This window comes from Enhydra lutris, unplaced genomic scaffold, assembly GCF_002288905.1.
Source record: "Enhydra lutris kenyoni isolate GAN:26980312 unplaced genomic scaffold, ASM228890v2 scaffoldscaffold4, whole genome shotgun sequence".
Classification (NCBI taxonomy): Eukaryota; Metazoa; Chordata; class Mammalia; order Carnivora; family Mustelidae; genus Enhydra; species Enhydra lutris.
In genome coordinates, this window is record NW_019154088.1 from 30,334,975 (window position 1) to 30,348,714 (window position 13,740).

Genomic DNA, 13,740 nt, shown 5'->3' on the forward strand with positions numbered 1-13,740 from the left:
TGCACAGGCAGACAGAATGGCAGGCAGAGGCAGAGGGAGAAGCAGGCTCCCTGCTGAGCAAGGAGCCCGATGCGGGACTCGATCCCAGGACGCTGGGATCATGACCTGAGCCGAAGGCAGCTGCTTAACCAACTGAGCCACCCAGGCGTCCCAACAGGATTTTTTTTTAAAAGACAAATAAAAAAGCAGATAAATGATATTTATTTAAAAAACCACAGCCTAAAAAAATTTACAAACATTTGACATGTTTTTTATTTTTATTTATTTTAAAAAAGATTTTATTTATTTATTTGACAGAGAAAGAGATAGCGAGAGAGGGAACACAAGCAGGGGGTGTGGGAGAGGGAGAGGCAGGCTTCCCACTGAGCAGGGAGCCTGATGCGGGGTTTGATACCAGGATGCTCGGATCATGACCTGAGCCGAAGGCAGATGCTTAACAACTGAGCCAGCCAGGTGCCTCAGACATGTTTTCTACTACGGAAAATTTCAAACATATACACAAGAAGACATAATTCCGTGCCACTTCAGCATACGACTGTCATGCAGCTTGACCTACTGAATCAATTCTGTTTCACCATTCCTCCATCCACTATCTCACCACCTCCCATACTATTTTGAAGTAAACCCTAGAAGTCATATCATTTCATCTATAAGTATTTCCTTGTGTATAACTGAAAGCTAATGACATTTTAAACAATTCTAATAACATGTTTAAAAAAACACTAAATATCAAACACCCATTCAGCGTTCAAATTTTCAATTGTCTCATAAATGCTTGTTTTTTTTTGCTTTTGTTTCAATCAAGATCTAAGTAAAGTCTATGTGTTGTAACTAGTAGATATATTTTAAGTCTCATTCATGTTCTTCCCTGGGTGGCTTAGTCAGTTAAGCATAAAAAAATCTGCATCTGCTGGACAACCATAAAATAAAGTCATTTACATTCTTAAAAATAGGTCCCACGTAACAAAAGCAATTTCTTATTGTCTTATAAACTTACTTTTTGGCAATTTATTGTACCAACCAATATCATCAGAACTTTAAATTTCTTTACTTAGCCATATTTTGAATTAATGAGACATATAACTTTAAAGACTACTATTTCATTTAGTGTTAAAAGGCTTAGAAATTACTATAGGTTATTATTGTATGAGGCGGCATTATTTTAAATGTCAGTTCATATTTTAAAGGTAAAGTTCTGTTATGCCCCCTACATATAATCTATTAAAACAGAATGCCATTAAAAAAATTAAAAGTCTTTAAGGAAAAAAATCCTTTATTTTATTTCTATAGTTTTAAAGATGGAAAAATGATAACCGCGAACTGGCAAATTATTATTTTTGGTTGAAACATAAAACTATTAATACCTCCATATTTTCACTTTTTTATGAACTAATTCTTCTTTAAGTAATGTAAGATAAATAGATAAATATCTTGAAAAAGATAAAGAGGGTAAATATAGATTCTATTTTTCAAGAAATTTATAGTAATTCCTGACTTTGTCTCCCAGTGAACACTCTGGAACTAATTTAAAATCTATACACTTTACATTCATTTTTCCTTTAGGACTTCTGACTGCATTCCCAAACTCCAATTCTGAGAAAAAAGTATGAGACTTTGTTTTTTTTCTTTAAGTCTTTTAAGGGCAGACTTACATTATCATTTATTAGAAGATACACTGAAGATCTTAAGTTGAAATTCTGGTATTCTATGTTTAATGAAGACATGAAAAAGAAATCAATTTTTTTTAATCTATAGTTTGAAAATAAACTCCAAAATATGGTATAATTGATATAAATGTCTAAAGGGAATTGTTTTTGCCAGAACCTGACAGCTATTGGAGGTATAGAACACAGAAATTATCTCTAGGGCTTTTTTGTCTGGCAGGTAGCTCTTTTATACTAAGATATAGTACATAGTGAGAAGGACCTATCACTAAACCTTTACTATTTGTTAAGTCTCTCATAGGTTATCTGTAAATAGGTATGCTCCACAGCATGAAGCAGATCTATAATCCTGATTCCACTGTTTACTGTATATATGTTCTTGAGTTGTTTTTTTAACTTCTCTATGCCTTTATCTGTCAAATAAGGAAAATGTAACCAGCTCACTCTATTATCCTAAGATAAATGAGATAATAATATATACAATTTCTAACACAGTGCCTAGCATACAAAAATGATTCTTTTGATACAATTACAAATTTTTTTAGTTCTTCTAATACTACACTTAGTGTCTTCTTATACTACATTTATTACTTTGTAATAAATATTTTGCTAGGTACATTTGTGAACCAGGAAGAAAGGCAGTGGGAACAATATCACTCACGTAATAATAAAGACCAAAATAGAAGTTACAGGTTAATATTTTGAACGACTGTATTTATTACACTGCATTTGTCTGCAGAATAGATACAAGCCAATGAATGTAATCTTACAAGGAGCAGATTTGAAGTAATAATCAACTTAATATGTTTGGCTGAAAACTATTAAGACTAAAAAAATATGAAGTTCCCAATGGAGACCATTTACAACTTTCACCTCTTAAAATAAGCATCTTAGGTAATTCAGCAGTAGCAATATATTTTCTTAAAACTGTGTTTTAAATTTACAAGAAAGTTTTTAGGACTAATTTTAAAACAGGGACAAGTTTATTTTACCAATCATAGTATACCAGTAACCTAAGGTCATATTTGAACCCAATAAAGGCAAAACCTACTCTCTAAACTTTATAAAATCAATTATACCTTGGTAGTTCAGTATTAAACTTCTGTTTGGGCACAGCGAATAATGGAACAGTGGAACAAAATGTGTGCATTAGATCATCAATGCAGAAGGAAACCAGAAAAGGTCAAATGTCTAATAGACTTACATTATATATTCTGTACCAAACCCTAGAGTAGAATCAAGACCAATCTTTGCGACTCATTCTCTTCCACATGGTGGAACTCTAGGGACTTTTTCCCCAGAGGAGAAAAGAAAGCAAGACATTAAAAAGTAGGTTTAAAAAAATTTTACTTTATTTACTGTATAATGGTGAATATAATAGTTAAGACTGAACTCACTAAACCTCCTAGAAATAAGGTACTAATAAACATCATATCATTCATTTATTCATCTGGGTTATTACTTTCCAGGCACTGTCCTAGCCACAAAGAGTAAAACGTTTTGGTTTAAAGCACATACCTTCATAGGATTCAGGAGGTAATAAAATCAGTAATTCATAAAGCCTTTGTTTATAAACTACTGATGGTGTTTTCAAAGTGTTTCCATATGTTCTTAGCACTGAAGAAAGCCTTAAAATAAAAAAAAGGTGTATCTTAAATGTGTAAGTTATATAACATAAAAATACTGAATAGGTTGATATATAAAACAGCTATACGTATAATTAGTAAACATAAGTGCTTTTATGTTTCCTTTTTTCCTTTAAAAAAAAATAATGTGTGATGATAAGTTATGAGAGTTATTATAAAGTATCACACATGGAAATTACTCTACCATGTTTTCTATCACACTTTATACAACAAAACTGTACATTCAACTTACATCTCTAAGGCCACCAGTATTTTGTCTAAAAACAAACTTACTAAATTCCACAATTTACAACTTGGCATTTGTAAAAAAAAAAATAATAAAAGTCTATTATTTGGAAACGGAATCATATATGGAAGGAAACAAACAGGAAAAATAAATATGCAGGTAAAATCCAAGTTTTTGTTTGAAACTTGATCTGGAATACCATCACCAAATAGGAAAAAAAGCATCAAAATATGCTAAGATCATAAAACAAATTCTCTTATTCTTTTTTAGTTTTTTTAAATATTTTGTTTATTCATTTGACAGAGAGAGAGCATGAGCAGGGGGAGGGGCAGAGGGAGAAGCAGACTCCCCACTGAGCAGTGGAGCCTCATGTGGGACTCGATCCCAGGATCCTGAGATCATGACCCGTGCTGAGGGCAGATGCCTAACTGACTGAGCTACCTAGGCACCCCAGATTCTCTTTTAATAACGCACAAGCCAAGCCAGTGTTTCCCTAAAAGTTTCAATCACAAAATCTCTTATTTCCTTCACTTTCATGTACTTTTAATTTTTTTTAAATTAAAAAAAAAAAGATTTTATTTATTTATTTGACAGACGGAGATCATTAAGTAGGCAGAGAAGCAGGCAGAGAGAGAGGAGGAAGCAGGCTCCCTGCTGAGCAGAGAGCCCGATGTGGGGCTCGATTCCAGGACCCTGGGATCATGACCTGAGCTGAAGGCAGAGGCTTTAACCCACTGAGCCACCCAGGCGCCCCCATGTACTTTTTAATCTTCTATTCATTTCCACTACTGGTATTAAGGTATCATTTTACTGATGTTCACTCTTCTAAAAAATATTTATTAATGGATTACTGCTCTTTGCAAGGTACCATGTTATCAAATGGAGTATGGTCTCCATCTTTTTAGCAACACCAAAATACAATGGAATTACTTTTAGTGTGCCACTGGAATAAATCCACTAAATTGTTACAGCATGAGGTTTCCGGGTACTCTAAGAATTCTGGCAATGTTTATTCATTTGTATTTTTCTGGAAAACTGATACCTACTATTTCTAGTTTCTGGAAGAAATGAGTTAATTTCTGAGTTGTCACTGTAGTTTTAAAAAGTTGGTACCAGTTTATATCATTCAGTACAGTTAAGAACATAAAGAAAACATTTATAAAACCTAGGTAGAATTTTTTAGTTATGAAGCTAAGAATAAATCCACTACATTTTTTAAATTTCTTTAAAACCAGGTAAGAAAATTACAGATGGCATATAAAAGCAATTTCAATTATATTAACGAAAAGTTAAGAAATTATGAACTATATTTTAAGAAATTCCACATTTACCTGGTTTAAATACAACAGAATTTAGTTCAGAGAGATATGTGTGCATGTATTTTTTTTCTTACAGAAAGTAAGACGAATAAAACACAATAAGAATTTACGAAAGCACTGCCAGTGGTTTCTGCTTCTATCAGGAGGGTGCAGAGTCTTTGGAGGGCCTTCAGCTATAAATCCACTTGGATCCTAGATAAAATATAACCTATATTGCTAGGCTTGCAGAAAGGGACTTTTCCAAGGCTACATCTCCAGGTTCATAAGAAGTATGAAACAAAATATGAGCTAAAATCAGGGTGGGAAGACAAATACCAATACCAACACAAGAATCTGTATTGAGTTTATGTTCATGGCAAGGTAAGGGTAGATAAAATAAAAATCTATTGAAGGGGTTCCCAAGACCTGGCAGATCCCAAGTCCTGGAAGAGGCAAAGGCATATCAGATTAAACCCAGCTGAAAAGAGAATTAGTGAACTGGAAGAGAGAGCTGAAGAATTACCCAGAATGCAGCAGAGAAATAAAAGGAGGAAAAAATATAGAAAAATGAGGAGACATGGAAGACAAAATGAAAATATTCAAAATTTATCTGGAACCCCAAAAGAAAAGTTAAAAAGAATGCAAAATGACAATGTTTGAAGAGATAACAGCCACTTTTTCAGAACTGCTAAAAGGCATGAACCAACAAAATACATAACAAGTTGGATAAAGAAATCCACAAATTGCCAGTTTAAAGCAGAGACTGTTAAATTCAATTTAAAAAAGACAACTATATGCAGTTTATGAGACACAACTAAAAACACAGTGCCAAGAAAAAAGACATACCACACATATTAATAACCCATAAATGAGACTTTAATCAAGAAGTATTATTAAGGATAAAGAGATTATCTGTATACTGTATAATGATAAAAGATTCAATTCATTAGGAGGATATAATTCTATATACCCAATTAACTAGTCTCAAAATATGAAAAAGCAAAAATTAACAGAACTATAGAAAAAAATTATAAACCCACCATCACAGTGGAAGAGTTGAACACTTCACTCTCAATTACTGATAGCTCAAGTAGATAAAAAATTAGTGAAGACAGTTGGAACACAGAACTTTTAACAAAATACATTTGTTATAAACAAGTCTTGACAAATTTAAAAGGACAGGGAATGAGGTTCCTGGCTGGCTCAGCTGGTAGAGCATGCAACTCTTCGTCTTGGGGTTGTGAGTTTGAGCCCCATGCTAGGTGTAGAGATTGCTTAAATAAATAAGTTTAAAAAAATGAAAATGAAAGTAGAGGTAACACACAAATTATATTCATTAAATATAATTATGCAGTTAAGTTAAAAATCACTAACAAAACTATAAACTAAAAACTATTCTATACATGTAAGAATTTATAAACATACTTCTAAATAACTCAAAGAAATTATAATGAAATTTAAAATACTTAAAACTGAAAAAATGAAAACAATGAGTATCATTACTTTAAAGATTCAATAACTAGGGGCGCCTGGGTGGCTGAGTGGGTTAAAGTCTCTGCCTTTGCCTCAGATCATAATCTCAGGGTCCTGGGATCCAGGCCCACATCGGGCTTTCTGCTCAGCAGGGAGCCTGCTTCCCCCTCTCTCTCCGTCTGCCTCTCTGACTACTTGTGATCTCTCTCTGTGTCAAATAAATAAATAAAATCTTAAAAAAAAAAAAAAAAGGGATTCAATAACTGGAACCTTAGTAGGAAATTTATAGCCATAGCCTCTATTAGGAGAATTAAGAGAAATACAGTGAGATTAGCATTAAAACTAAGGGGTTAGAAAAAGATAAGTATAAGAGAGCAGAAAGGAATAATAAATAATGACAAAAAAACTCAATATAAACTAAGTCATTCTTTATACAGATTAATAAAATAAATACACTACTCAAGAGATGGATCAGGAAAAACAAAACAGAAGGCATAGTGAAAACAATGGGAAGGGAGAAAGGGACACGACAGATAAAGGCAGAGATTAAGAAGGTAAGAGAAGGGACGCCTGGGTGGCTCAGCTGGTTAAGCAGCTGCCTTCGGCTCACGTCATGATCCCAGAGTCCTGGGATCGAGTCCCACATCGGGCTCCTTGCTCATCAGGGAGACTGCTTCTCCCTCTGCCTCTGCCTGCCATTCTATCTGCCTGTGCTTGCTCTCTCTCCTCTCTCTCTCTGACAAATAAATAAATAAAATCTTTAAAAAAAAAAAAAAAAAGAAGGTAAGAGAATACTATGAAGAACTTTATGTCAAAAAATTTGAAGATAAAGATACATTGTGAAAATCATTAGGAAAAAATCTAATTAATAAACAAGCAAAAAAACCCCCTAAACCAGAACTTGATTAGTCAGAACAATTAAGGAAATGTAATATGTACTTAAGAAAAATATTTCCCACAACAGAAATACCAGGTCCAGTCTATTTTTCAGATCTCTTTTTTTTTTAATGATTGTATTTATTTATTTGAGAAAGAGAGCATGAGTGTGCGGGGGTGAGGAGCAGAGAGGGAAGGAGCCCCCACAGTGAGCAGGGAGCCCGATGTAGGGCTCCCTACATCCAGGACCTTGAGATCATGATCTGAGTCGAAGGCAGACGCTTAACTAACTGAGTCACCCAGGTGTGCCTGAAAAAAGATTTTTTTAATCATTTTTATCAAATTTATGATAAATTTGACATTTAAGAATGTCTGTTAATTCAAAACTATTTTATCTAAAAATAGGTAAAGACATGCATGAACAGGGAATTCCTAGAAGGGGAAATAGTGAGAACTAATAAATATATAAAATGACAAATAATCAGGAATCAGTATATAAATTAAAATCATAATGAGATACCAATTTATACCTACTGGATGGGCCAGAAATGATGTCTGAGTGTTAGTGAAGAAGTGGATCAAAGGGCACTCATATATACTATCGACAGAAACATACAAAAATTTTGGAAAATATATATATTTGGTTATATAAGATATAATAAAAATATATATTTAGATATTTCAATGACAGAAGTAGGTAAGTTGCTATATACACACCCAATTAAATACTATATAGCAACCAAAACAAATGAACAAACTTACTCATACATGAAGTTTACAAACAATGATGAGTAAAAAAGTAAGTCTCAGAAACAATATAACATATACCTGACCAAAACCAAGTGAAACTATACAATGCACTCTTTAGGGAAACATATATATGGGATGCACTTTTAAAAATGCAAGGGAATGACAAAAATCAGGAGAGTGATCACCTTTAGAATAAAGTGGAAAGAATGGTATTAGACAGGAACTCACAGATAACTTCAACAGTATTATTAATGTTCTAGTTAAGGATAGCTAAATCTGGCCCATTGTCTGTTCTTGTAAATCAAGTTTTACTGGAACATAGCCACATTCACTCATTTCCAGATTATTTATGACTGCTTTTGAGCTACAACAGAGCTGAGTAGATGTAATAGAGACTATATGGCCTGCAAAGTTTATGATGTTTACAATCTGGTCCTTTACAGTAAACATTTGCTAACCTCTGCTCTAGTTGTGTTGGATGCACAGGTGTTCATTTTATTATACTATATAAACTATATCTTTTTTTTTTTTAAGATTTTTATTTATTTATTTCATAGGCAGAGATCAAAGTAGACAGAGAGGAAGGCAGAGAGAGAGAGGAGGAAGCAGGCTCCCCGCTGAGCACAGAGCCCTATGCAGGGCTCGATCCCAGGATCCTGAGACCATGACCTGAGCTGCAGGCAGAGGCTTTAACCCACTGAGCCACCCAGGTGCCCCTATAAGCTATATCTTTGATTCATTTTTCTGTAATATATTCAATTTTATATAATTACCTTTTAAAAACTATACAATAATTTGGAAATTACAAATGCTCATGACATGAATTAGATTTTCTCTATGTTTTCTTAGCATATAAGTCAAATTTATGAAATATAGAAACAAAAAAAAACTAAAATTGTTAACAAGCATCTGGTTCTTAGGAACACAGAATAACACTAACAAACCAATAAGACGCATACCTGAAAAGGCTAACAGGCTTAATATTTAATTTGTTGGTTAAATCTGACTGTTTGGAAGATACAATAACCACCAAGTAACTTTCCTTCCCCTTTAATATGCATTTTTTCCCCAAGTTCCTAGCCTAAAAAAAAAATCATGTAACTAAATGTTTGCCTTCGACTGCAATAGGAAAATCATTCACCAACCATAGAAACTTGGCCTTATTAATGTATTAATAAGCATATATTACATGATCAGAGGATACCTGATTGCTATTAAAAAAATTTTTTTAATCAAATCTAAACAGAAGATCCTTACTGAATTAGCAAATCCACAGCACAAGGAAGTGGTGGAAGAAGACGCTGAATTACTTCCTCAGTAAGGAGATCACCACAGTGGAAAACAAAACTCTTGATAGCTGAAAAATAGAACAGACTTTTACTTCGCAGAATGTAATGAACCATGAAAAAAGCACTCATTAATGGTACAGCATTTGCATTTTTATTAGAGGAATAAAGAAATGTGCTAAAAACAAACAAAAAGTCATGAAACTCTAGCATAAAAAGGAGGCTAATGTTTTTTACGTCTAATCAAGGTAAAAAAATAGTTTCTAGAATCACTAAAAGAAATCAACAACCAAGTTAACAAAATGTTGATTTTCTGGGGTTTTACTCAACCCCTGAGTTCAGAAGTAGAAGAATAAATTAGCTTAGAACCTCAAGTTTGCCAGTTCTACACTAATTCTGCAGAACCAGGATGACATTTTAGCCAGCATTGTTAGGTTCTTACAGATGTTACCTGAAACATAGTTTTTTATAAGGAGTTATTTCACATGTAGAATAAAATGAGTATTTTAAAATTAGACTGAGTTTCAAGATTAACTTCAAAATTGTTTTATTTAAGAGTAAAAATGCCATGAATAAACAAATAAAACCAAAATCAATGTTTCCATGTCTTTCCAGAAAAACCACTTCCTTAGTTCAAATATTCATGGTAGATACTATTTTTTAATGGTTCATATACTATATAAGGATACAACTTGCATATATAAAAAACTAAATGGAAACTATACTTAATTAATGTTAATTAAATCCAAGTCTAATATTTCTTGGATGCCTGCTTGAGACAAAACAATCTTGAGAGTTCTCAACTAGATTACATCTAAGAATCAGGATCAGGAATTCTAAAAATTTGGTTTATCATGTATCTGTTATAATCACTAATTATGTCCAATTATAAAAACCACCATAAGTAGATATTTTTGCCATTAAAGATATAAATATGGGGAAAGTTAAAGAGTGGGAAAAAGCCAAAGGAAAGGGAGAAACAGACTATACCTACCACAGAGTGCACCAGCTCGTCCTTCCAGGGTTACCTGCCATGTAAATGAATCTCCTCGGCTCTTTTCTGTTTCTAGATCTTTAGGAGACACTGGAAAGACACACTTCCACAACAGGAGAAGTCGAGCAAGGTGATGACTGACAACTGCAGGACCTGTAATTTATTCAACTTATCACTTATAAAAACCCCAAATGTTACTCTTAAAAACTCAGTAAGCAGGGCTTAGGATTAGGTTTAGGGTTAAGGTTAGGGTAAAATAAGTACTCCTTATTCTAATTTCTATGTTGTGCCAACTGTATGTTTTTCTTCTGTAGTAAAGCAACATGCATAGAACTAACTGCACTGGGCTCTGGAAGAAGACCACCTAGGTTAATACCCTGGTCTACCTATTTACTAGCTATGTAAACTTGAATAAGTTACTTAACCTCTTTGTACCTTAATTTTGTCATCTATAAATGGAGATAATAATAGCATTTACCTCTTTAGACCCTTTCTGAAGTTTTTATGAGTTTATATATCAGTGTTTGACATTATGCAATTATCATTCAAAATTTGCCCAATTTGCATACTATAGGATAAGGTAATGGCAAAATGAAAGGGCAATTGCAAACAAATCTTTTTTTATGAATGCAATTTATAGTAGATTAAAATAGAATTAATTTCTCCATTTTTCCTCTGACTTGCTTTTTTTTTCTTCCCCTGGCTTGCTTTTTAAGAAGAGGCCATATGCTGACTCCAACAGCGTAATTCAAAATAAGAGTAATTCAACGCTTTTTGCTGACTACTTCCTACTTCCTTTAAGGCAGTACTAAAAAGACCCTTAGGGGTATCTGTGTGGCTCAGTCAGTTTAGCATTCCAACTCTTGGTTTTGGCTCACGTCATGATCTCAAAGTGATGGGATTAAGCCCCATGTTGGGCTCCATGCTCAGCAGAGTCTGTTTGACGGTTATTTCCCTCTGCAGCTTCCCCAGTTCATGCGTGTGCTCATGCTCTCTCTCTCTCAAATGGATAGATAAATCTTAAAAATATTAAATAAATAAACCCCTAGAATTATAATAAATTAAGGAAATCAGAATAAGGCCATTAAGAATAAGTGACCATAAGGTTTGTATATGTGAATGTATGTGTGCATGCACATACACATTCATATATACTGAATGGCTGTTGGGATAGAGGCAATTCTGAAAGGAAAATTTTGTCTGTTAAAAAAATGCAGTCATTGAAAATATCCATAGTTAAGTTTCGTAAATATCTGCCATTAAACCCTTAAGATATCTCACTAATTCAATAGTGAACGGTGTAGTAACTCTTTCCCACAAAGGATCAAGATGTCAAAATCAAGAGACATGTATGAACTAACTTAAATAAAAGTGTGTGTATAGTAATTAGAGTTAAAACACAAACAAGAGTAAGTTTATTCACACCAGAAATAACATACCTAATAAAAACCATATACTTTATGAGGTACCCACAAATCTGTAAGACATGTAGAGATATATAGGTAAATCCAAGTTGCTTCAGATGGTATCAGATAAAGTGCGAAGTGTAGCAAAAAAGGTTAAAAATTCTGAGGAAGAGATTCGAATGTGGTCTGAGTTTATATTAGTTCAGCATAGTGAATATATTTTATTTTTATTTATTTATTTAAAAGATTTTATTTATTTGTTTGACAGAGAGAGATCACAAGTTGGCAGAGAGGCAGGCAGAGAGAGAGAGAGAGAGGAGGAAGCAGGCTCCCTGCAGAGCAGAGAGCCTGATGTGGGGCTCAATCCCAGGACCCTGGGATCATGACCTGAACCCAAGGCAGAGGCTCTAACCCACTGAGCCACCCAGGCGCCCCTAGTGAATATATTTTAAATGATGGAAACTGTAAATGGTAAAGGAAATGGTGAAAAAGCAAAAAAGCTTTTAAAACTCCAAGGGAAAAATTAATGAAGCACTCAGTTATCTACATATTATTTCCCATAAAAAAGTATGAGGACTCCCTGGAAAAACACTGGTTGCAAGCCTAGGGCAGGAAATCTAAAAGCTGAGACATCTCATCATGCCAAAAACAAACAAACAAACAAACAAAAACACGTTATAAAAGAATACCAGGTTCATGTTAAAAGAACACATGAACCAGCACTAATGGACTTCTATTGATGAGACTATTTGAGGATCAAAAGGCATAATGAGGGGCGCCTGGGTGGCTCAGTGGGTTAAGCCGCTGCCTTCGGCTCAGGTCATGATCCCGGGTCCTGGGTTCGAGCCCCGCATCGGGCTTTCTGCTCAGCGGGGAGCCTGCTTCCTCCTCTCTCTCTGCCTGCCTCTCTGCTTACTTGTGATTTCTCTCTGTCAAATAAATAAATAAAATCTTTAAAAAAAAAAAAAAGGCATAATGACTGCAATGGACTGAAACACATAAATATATAAAAATCTATGAGTTCATAATGACACTTAAGACCAAAAACATCACTGATGCCCTTTGAAAGTTGCTAGGTTACTAGCAACATATTCTAAAATTTGATAATAAAGGGAATAACGCATAACAAGAGAATAAAGCCCATGAAGACAGAGCAAGTAAAAACATTTTAAGGGCACCAGGGTGGCTCAGTCATTACGCTGATGATCTCAGGGTCCTGGGATAGAGTCCCACCTCAGGCTCCCTACTCAGTGGGGAGTCTGCTTCCTTCTCTCTGCCTGCCTCTTTACCTACTTGTGATCTCTCTCTGTGTCAAATAAATAAATACAATCTTAAAAAATTTTTTTTAAATTTTTTTAAGATGTATTCACTTATTTGAGAGAGAGAGAGTGAGTGAGTTAGTGAGAGAGAAAACACAAGTAGAAGCAGGAGAAACAAGTCCCCCACTGAGCAGGGAGTCCAATGTGGGGCTCAATCCCAGGACCCAAGAATCATGACCTGAGCTGAAGGCAGATACTTAACTGACTGAGTTACCCAGGTGCCCCCCAAAATTTAAAATTTTAATCCTTTTTTGTACATTGATTATGAATATACAATAAAATACGTACTAATCTTTTTTTTTTTTTTTCAAAGACTTTATTTATTTGAAAGAGAAAAAGGGAGAGTGCCTGCATGGGTGGGGGGAGGGGCAGAGGGAGAAGGAGAAGCAGACTCCCCTCTGAGTGGGGAGCCTGATGCAGGACTCAATCCCAGGACCTTGAGATCATGACCTGAGCCAAAGTCAGACACTAAACCCACTGAGCCACCCAGGTGCCCCTAATCTCTTTCTTTAAAAGAGAAGGGATTTCTTGTAGTCTTCTTCTGCTGGAATTAATTTGTTCTGAAAAATTTTATTCTTTGAAATACTGCATTTATTAAGTAGTTTATTTTCTCCTTTAATCAACCAAGATCATCAATATGGCAGGCATGACACACCCAGCCAAAAGCAAATAAAGGCTTGACCATATTATTCCCATCACTTTGTGAAACGATAACCTATGCCAGGGTCCAAATTTTAAACCATTAAAAAAGTAGAAACTCTTCTTAGCTTAGAGGCTGTATAAGAGTTGGCAAGACAAATTT

General features: G+C 34.4%; 1 protein-coding gene across 4 annotated transcripts in view; it reads right to left on the reverse strand.

The window, feature by feature from the left end:
- The window catches only part of LOC111159997 (HEAT repeat containing 5A), a 97,126-nt gene that overhangs the window by 60,441 nt on the left and 22,945 nt on the right, over nt 1-13,740 (reverse strand). For all 4 annotated transcript variants that reach the window (XM_022522754.1, XM_022522744.1, XM_022522764.1 and 1 more), the window contains exons 11-13: nt 10,214-10,366; nt 9,191-9,290; nt 3,183-3,292 (exon numbers count right to left, since the gene is read on the reverse strand). In XM_022522754.1, coding sequence (XP_022378462.1) covers nt 3,183-3,292; nt 9,191-9,290; nt 10,214-10,366 — 363 coding nt within the window. The remainder of the gene's footprint in view (nt 1-3,182; nt 3,293-9,190; nt 9,291-10,213; nt 10,367-13,740) is intronic.